The sequence below is a fragment of the Convolutriloba macropyga genome, unplaced genomic scaffold (genome assembly GCF_964194025.1).
Source record: "Convolutriloba macropyga unplaced genomic scaffold, txConMacr16.3 SCAFFOLD_736, whole genome shotgun sequence".
NCBI classification, from domain to species: Eukaryota; Metazoa; Xenacoelomorpha; order Acoela; family Convolutidae; genus Convolutriloba; species Convolutriloba macropyga.
Window position 1 is genome coordinate 3,799 of NW_027449407.1, and position 8,702 is coordinate 12,500.

Below are 8,702 nucleotides of genomic sequence, written 5' to 3' on the forward strand. Positions count from 1 at the left end.
ATCTAATAATTTCTCAAAAACAATTGTTTATTTTTTATTGGCAGCAAACTGTTTTCAGTTTAAGGGGATTTGTGAAGTACTTGTTTTTCGGCAAATGCTGTTCATGCTTATTCCTACAAATGAAGAGGTGTCATTCTTCAGCAGGAAGTCGTCTGGCTGTAAATTTGCTCTCAAAAATTTTGTCAAAATTTAAAATATATGAAAGTAATTTAAAATAGATTAAAAAAAGCGCTATAAAGCAAAATTTGACAAGTAAGAAGAAGTATGATAAAATGATGCAACTTGCTGTCATTATAATTATCAGATTTATGAGTAGAAAATCAGTTTTTTTGCAAGAAGAAAAGATTTCAATGAATCTACTTTCTGGGTTTGGACAGGGAGACTTGTTATGAAAAGTTTTTCGGATGAAATGGAATTTTGCATGACGGGCAATGTATTTTCTAGATATATCATATGCAGCAAACAGTTTTTTGGCTGAAATTTTTGTATTTTTGATGTGCGCGTAACGCACATGGATTTTTTGGTTCTTCCCACTAGTTTGAAAGTTGATTCTACCGTGAGTACAGACAATATAATTACGATGGCCCCGGCTTTTCATTGTAATTCTTTGAATCATCGACAATGCAGCTGACAAAAGAAGTTTACGTCTTTGTAGAGCTGTCAGTAGGCGGATCGAACAAGGAAGAAAACGATTTCCCATCGACCTAGAATTAACTGAAAAAGAATCTTTCAGTGGTAAAGTTTAATTGAACGTGTTGCTTGTTATCAAAATATTAAGGAAAAAAACCTTTTTCGTGGTCATTTTCAAAAGAGTACTTTCAGATTTTTGAGATGCACAACTACAAAAAAGAACTTTAAAAAATCTTGCAGGCTATTCGGTTCTAAGATTGTAAAGTGTTTTTCAGTTTGTACTATTTCCATAAGTCTATTTCTTAACTGATGAAGCTTGTTGCTAAAAGGAAACTTGTAGACAAATAATTAAAAAATCTGGAGCATTTTGTTCCTTCCCTACATCTCCTTTTATTGGACTTACCTCTGGCTTCCGATGACTTTTAGATCTTGATATTCAGTGTAAGGATATATATATATATATATATATATATATATATATATATATATATCCTTACACTGAATATCAAGATCTAAAAGTCATCGGAAGCCAGAGGTAAGTCCAATAAAAGGAGATGACTTCCGATGACTTTTAGATCTTGATATTCAGTGTAAGGATATATTTATATATATATATATATATATATATATATATATATATATATATAATTTTTTCTCTTTCTAAACGGGGATAAGACTAAAAAAGAAGATAATGGGTTTGCTATTTTCGCCAATTCTCATTGTTTTCCTACTCTTCTGGGATCTATTCCCGGTTTCGCCGAGAAGGAAAACATTCTACATTTTTTGGAATTTAATATACAGATAGACTCTTTACTTCCTTGAATAAGGTGAAAAAATTATGGGCGCTTGAATTTGTATAGATGTCAGTGGACAAACCCTTTAACCAAATAATTCCTGTGCGCAATCATCATATAAGTGTCGTATGTAGGGTTATTTCGTTTTCGCCTCTGGTAGTTTTTTCAGCTACTCTGTTTGATCAAACTTTAGCACATGTAGACTTTTAGGTGAGGTATTTAAACACGAAACTCTGTGCTGCGGTACTGTTTTCTTTTTTTGTATATATTCTATATTCAAGAGATACCATTCGTTTATCTCCATTTAGGACGATATTTGCTTCCCATATCTTTAGCAATATATTGACAGAGGTAAGTACATAAGATGAGGTATACTTCTGATAAATAATCTACTAATTTCTCGAAAACAATTGTTTTTTATTGGCAGCAAATGCTTTTCAGTTTAAGTGGATTTGTGAAGTACTTGTTTTCCGGTTATTGCTGTTCATGCTTTTTCCTACAAATGGAGAGGTTTAACTTCGTTTAACTTCATGAAATTGAATAACTAATATTGAGCCTTCTCCTAGGGATGAAACAACTTCATGCTCGTGCAAGGAGTATTTTGAATGCAGTTTTTTCTAATGAGAATGTCCTCAATATATCTTGAAAAGTTACCTATGTTCAGGTGTCCAAGCAAATTTTGGTTCTGATCCAGTGAAATCAAAGAATGGCTGGCAGTCTACTGGATCGAAGGTTTTTGTTATGAATGCTGTAGAATCCTAATTGTTCTGGAGCACTCAATACACTGTGTTTTTTCGAATGAAGCATTTGCAATCTGCGCAAGGTTCAATTACTCTAAAACCTCAAGAACATTTTTTAACCGGTTCTATGTCATCTTTGTCTAATACATGTCTACGGAATCGGCTCAAAAGATTGTGATATAGTCTATCATTTTAATCAGTTCAATCGCTGTTTTTGATTGCAGTTTTTTTGCCAAAATTGGTAAATGCTTGTTTTTCCCCGATTTGGGTTGCAAATTGAGCAGCAATTGCTCGGCTTTAAAATATTAAAAAGTGATGTTAGTAAGAAACTATATTATTTGTTACATCATTTGCAAGATATCGATCTTAATTTTTTCTTTTGATTTGGACAGGTGTAGACGGGGCTGCGCTTCGGTCTGAATCCTTGAAGATAAAACCTTGGAGATCAAGACTGTTTTGTTTATGTCATTTTTGAAATCAAACGTTTTTTCAATGTTGGTTGAGAAATAATGTTCTTAAATGGCATTAGCAAATCCCTAAAATCACTTTTTTGTGCCACAAACGTCTAACACTTGTTGACTCTTATAACAAACTTTGTTTTACTCATACGAATGTTGCAGCAAACTATTTGACAATTGGGAAAGGTGGTGTGAGTTGCCCTAATGGCTACACAAGCTCTGCCCAATCAGAGACACTAAGCAAGGTTTTCCCTGCAACCCGATGCTTCAAAGCACTGGCATCGCCATTCAAAGACTTTTACGAAGTGCTTCCTTTCTGCAAGAATGGCTACAGGGAAGTGGGACGGTAAGATCTCTTGACCATCCATGACCAATAGAAAACGATGTATTTTTGTGTCTATTTCTCTGTGTCAAGTACTCATAGAATGCGGTGAAAGCTGTCAATTTTCAGACAAAGTTTGTTCACTTGAAAAGGAATTAAAAAAAACTTTTCATTGTCCTCAAGTCTTTTTTGATTAAAGTAAGTTCATTCAGCCACTTGTCCTGTGCCCTTAAAGCAGACTTCAGGCAGACCCCAGCTCCTGTAAGACCGTTCCCTCACACACCTCAATATGGTTTTCCCAGTGAACTGAAACATCATACGCCTTGATGAGAAACACAATTATAAGGAAACTGATCGCGTTAAATCTTGCTAAGATCTTAACTTGGTACTTGTCATGAAAATATAAACATTTGTACGAACTTGCAAGATCTTTGCATGCATGGGTATCAAGAGACAAGATCTTGGCAAGATTAACCTTAGAAAGATTAACGATAAAAAGATATGACAAACACATGGCAAAATACACCAAGTTGTAAAATTAAAAAGCTCTCAAATCAGGATTTAGCATAAAACATAATTTATCAAGAATTATTGTAATAATTATACATTTTTTTGTAGAAAAGATGTTCACGCTATTCTCGGTGAAATTCAACTGTTGTTCCTGAGTCATACTGTTTGAGGCTTAATGGTAAAAGCATTTTTTGTTCGTTTCATCAACAAAAAGAAGCAATTGCAAATAGCTCAGAAATTTAGAAAAAAAAATGAAACAATTGATTTGCAGACCTCGAAGGATAGAGTAAACGGAACAAAGTTTTTAAACCAAAGAATTGTTCTATATTTGCGTGTGTGTGTGTGTGTGTGTGTGTGTGTGTGTGTGTGTGTTGGTGTGTGTATGAGTGTGTTTTGAAAATCACGGAAAAAACGAGAAGAAATATGCAAAACTATGATCGCATGTCTAGATACAATATTAACAAAATTAATTTTTTCTAAACAAAATATTTTTTAAGAAATTTTTTACTCATTTTTTTATTTGAATTTCTCACATTAATAGACTGGAAAGTATCCTATTTTAACATGTATAAGACGTTCAAATTTGAATCGATAGGGCCGAAAATACGTCAGTACTTCGAGAAAATATTTTCAAAGGCCGAGAAAAAAACGACTCACTTTACCACATTACGTTTTTTTGCAAAAAATACATTTCATGATTTTCTGCTGTTCAAATAATTCCTAGATATCTTTATTGCAATATTGTATACACGCTGAGCTGTCACGACCTCGGAAAACATGTCCAATGAAAAAAAAATTTGTGATCATCAATGTAATCATTTTTTGTGGGCGAGCAAAAGACAAACAGCTATAATAAAACAAAACTTAAAAATCCTTCTCAATTCGATTCTTCATAAAAAAGGGCAGGTTGTTCAAAATTTACCAACTGTCGAAAAATGCTAAAATGTTCAAATACGCTCTCAAAGTTGCTCGCATTTTGACAAAGAAGTGTCTTATTTTTTTTTATCTCACTGACTTTTTCAGAAAGTTTTTTCTTTAATAACTGAACAAAAAGATAGTATATAAGTTATTATGCGATGCCCTTGTAAAAATCTGAACAAAAGTCGGTTTTGTTTGCAGAAATGTGGAAACAAAATCTTCACCAATCCGGGACAATTAAAAGTTGATGGTCTCCGCTTTAGGAGAATGTGCCAAGTCCAATTAAATAGCACATTCAAATCCAAAATTGGTAGCATCAGCATTGAAATCTTCCCACTTTTTCTCTGAATACTAATATGAGATATTGAGGCCATTATATTAATTACACAGGTTTATACACTGCAATCAATAGATATTACATTACCTGTACCCGAACGGAATTGTGTAGATCAGAAATTTTCAAATCTCTTTGGCATTTTCTGTTGCAGTTATGGACGCTTTGGCACCTAATTTTGTCACAAGAAGTCTTCAGTTTCATGTTCGAAGAGTAATTTCCTTCAAACAATTTTGGCTAACAATTTTGTTTTTTTTTGCCCTGACACCCTTAGTGGGGGTGCTATATACTCAATGGAGCTGTTTTTTTTTTCAATTTTATAATAGTTCGAAAAATTGATTGTTTTAACATCTCATCATTTAATCGCTTTTGTCCCACTCTTTTTCTTATTCTCGAAGTTCTTATATTTCTATCAGATGGTTACGATTTGTATTAGTAAAACTTCAGTCACTAGCATTAACTTCGCCTTCATGGGCGTTCAACCCAGGCTTGGACCTCGACTTATGAAAAGACTTTATAATTCCAGTAGGGCGTTCAGTATTGACTATAAATACACATTCCAGCTCCTAATTGAAGTTGAGGTAAAATTTGTTCATGGTCCAGATAAAGTCTTTTCATAGCAAATTTAACTTATTAGCAGTCAGCTCACAGCATTTAACTCAAAGCAGTCGACTTTTCTATAATTCTTTTTGTAGGTGTATAACACCTACCAGCAACACCAAACTAGCGTGGCAACAGGCAGTCCACCTTCGAAAAACAGCTGGAATTTCGCCAAAGTCTTAGGAAATATTGAATTCTTAAGATAAATTAGTTTTCGCTATTAACCACTATAGCAAATGTGTTCGGCTGAATTCATTTAGTTAACAAAGCTCTAACAATTGACATTTCATCAGCAATAAATTTAGTGTGTTATGATTTAGTTCATTTGGTTCTAAAATTCGTTTTTTTTTTTCAAATATGTTTGTAATGTTTTTGAGAAAATATGAGAAATATAATGTTTATGAAAAATTTAACGGTAAAACCCGTTGACTATGTTCTAAGCAAAGACCAATTTTCATTGCAATTGTATTTTTTTTGTGTCCAGAAAGAACATTTTAGGTCGAGGTAAAGTCGGGCATCTTATTTGGGTCGTGCTAAAGTCGGGCACTAAAAATTGTGGTGGAGCCAAGGTGTAGCTGAAGGTTTAGGTCCAGCTAAAGTCTTTTCGAGGGCTGTTTGAGTCCAGCATGGTGTTTTTATACCACTTTTTGGTCGAGCGTGGTCTTCTCCTAAGTCGATGCCTAAACCTGGGAATGTTTTTGCTTCATTGCTTGAATCCTGTAAAATTACTCTCTGATTGATTGATTCGCAAATTTTTTGTTCAGACCTTTTAATAACTTCTGATCTATTACTTCTAGTATTCATTGTTGTGTGTATTTTTTATCAATTAGAAACTTTCGAATTTTTTTCTTCTCTTATATCTTGCTGAATTACATCTTTTTTGGTGACAAACACAGTGAAATTTTCCGTGAAATCAAAAAAAAATAATTTTTGCTTTTGTAAATTAGATTCTAGAGATACATCAAAAACCTATTTTTTAAATTTGTTAGAAGATTTATCAACTTGTTTTAAATCCAATTGTTTATTCTTGTATCCGAAATTCTTATCTTTCTAAACTAAGGCCAATAGCAACCACTCCATCTTCATAGGTTTGCATTGTTTGAGATTCATCACTTGAAACCTGTACAATTACTCTCTGATTGATTGATTATCGAATGTTTTGTTCAGACCTTAAAGTTTTAATAACTTCTGATCTATTACTTTTAGTATCCCTAGTTGTGTATATTTTATATCATTCAGAAACCTTCAAGTTTTGTTTTCTTCTCCTCTTATATCTTGCTGAGTTCCATCTGTATTGGAGACAAACATAGTGAAATATTCCGTGAAATCATAAAGGTTAACTTTTTTTGTAAAATTAGGTTCTAGAGATACATCAAAAACTTAATTTTTAATTTTGTTAGAATGTGCATCAACTTGTTTTAATTTCATCTGTTTATTCGATTGTTTTCTTTTTTTTACTAGAATACAAATTATCTCATTGTTAACTGTAATTGTATTGCCTCTGTAATCAGGTACAGTTAAATCAAATGGGTTTTCTAATTCTCTCAATGTTGTTGTGTTATCTTGTATGGCTTGTAACCTATTCTCCATATATTGATTTCGATAATCGAGGTGCTAGTTTTTGAAACTACTGGTTTCAGTTAAAAGTTCTAATAATTGTTATCTGTTACCATAAAATTCTTGTTGCATGAAATTAATTTCCAATCTTTTGCTTCTATTTTTCCCCAGTTTGATTAACTCTTTTACTGGTTGTAGTTCACATTTCTTGCGATCACAAAAATATGATTGAGTTCAAAAATAAATCTGTGATGTTGAAGCTTGGTTGAAGACCTATCCACACCCGGGTCGAGGTGTCACCGCTAAAAATCGCTAAAAGATGTAAGATTTGCGGTGAATTTGAGTAAAAGTGTAAGATTTGCGTTCAATGCGATGAATGCGGTGAAAAAAAACTTTTAAGCGGTGAATTTTTTTTTTCAGCGCTTAAGCGGTGAAAGAAAATTTTTCACCGCTACAAGCAGGCTGCGGTGATAAATAATTTTTCACCGCTACCAGCAGAATGTGGTGAAAAAAATTTTTCACCGCTACCAGCAGAATGCGGTGAAAAATAATTTTTCACCGCTAAAATTGCAAATCTTACAAATATTCACCGCGCTAATTGCAACGCTTATCTTATATTCACAGGAAATATCATTGCAGTAAGTGACAGATAGAGCAGTGGATTACGAAGTTGGTGTCACGCATGAGGTAGAGGTTCGAACCCTTGTACGGCAGTTTTTTATGTAAGATTTCCGGTGAATGCGGTGAAACAAAATTTTCACCGCAAAATTCAACGCAATTCTTACAAAAATTCACCGCTTTCAGCGCATTCAACGCTAAAAGATGCGGGCGCTTTGCGGTGAAAAAAAGTTTTTTTTTCACCGCTATTCACCGCTATTCTTACATTTTTTTTGACAAAACCTCGACCCGGGCAAAGCAAAATTGAAGCTGATCACATGGTTTCGATCAACCTCAGAGTGCTTCTTTCCAGGTTCCCATCACAGTGTGTTCCACATATGGTATCACAGCAGGCATTATCAGTTTTAAGAACTTTGAATTTGTCTTCATCTCTTTGTTTTCATAGTTACTCTACCCAAGGAGGGGAAGATGAGAGGAAGGGAGCCCCAAACCTTCAGTCTACTACTTTTAGCAGCTTAACTCGACTCAATAAGTTAACCACTACGCCAAATGAGACAAGAAAGCGTTGTTTTACATTGGATAATATGAATTTATGGGCAGAGTGAAATAGTGGAGGAAATGATAGCGGGTAAAAATGTCATTAGCATTTAGCGCATAGTAACTCAGCGTAGTTCATGTTGGAGTAAAATTTCCATTTTCAGGGCACAAATAATGCAAGTGTTCAGTCCAAATTCTATGAAGGAGGTCGACGCAGTGCGACAGTGGTTGCATGAGCAAATTCAAGACTTTGATGTTGAAAATAAAAATGATAAAGGTAGACTCTGGCTTGGTTTTGAGAAGCACCGTTTTTGTAACGGGACAGGACGAATGGATGTGTGGTTTACCCAATGGAATTCGATTGAGCTCACCAAAATGAACCAAGATCTGTTTACTCCCCCCGATCCAAATAACATAGCTGGGACAGAGTTTTGCACAGTGAGTGCTGGAATGAACAGAGTGTACGACGTTGATTGTTTTTATGATCATCTTTATGCATATGCAGCATGCGAGGCTAACTTGGTTGCCTTTTGATGTTTTCAGTCTTAATTCGAAACACGATTCCGTATAGTGAAGCAAAATACATAAGAGCAAAGACAATGAAGCGGAAAACTATTGAAAAAAAAAATAAATTCACCTTCGCTCAACATTGCCATCGAGTTCAAAAGTTCTAGTCGAAAAGAT

At 34.0% G+C, this 8,702-nt stretch overlaps 1 protein-coding gene across 1 annotated transcript; it reads left to right on the plus strand.

Moving 5' to 3' along the window:
* Positions 1-2,784: 2,784 nt before the first annotated feature.
* Positions 2,785-8,631, plus strand: LOC142355020 (uncharacterized; the record flags this gene model as incomplete). Its single annotated transcript, XM_075407323.1, has 2 exons — positions 2,785-2,968; positions 8,183-8,631. Coding segments are annotated over 2 exons (554 nt in total), but the record flags the coding sequence as incomplete, so codon positions are not given.
* Positions 8,632-8,702: the final 71 nt, after the last annotated feature.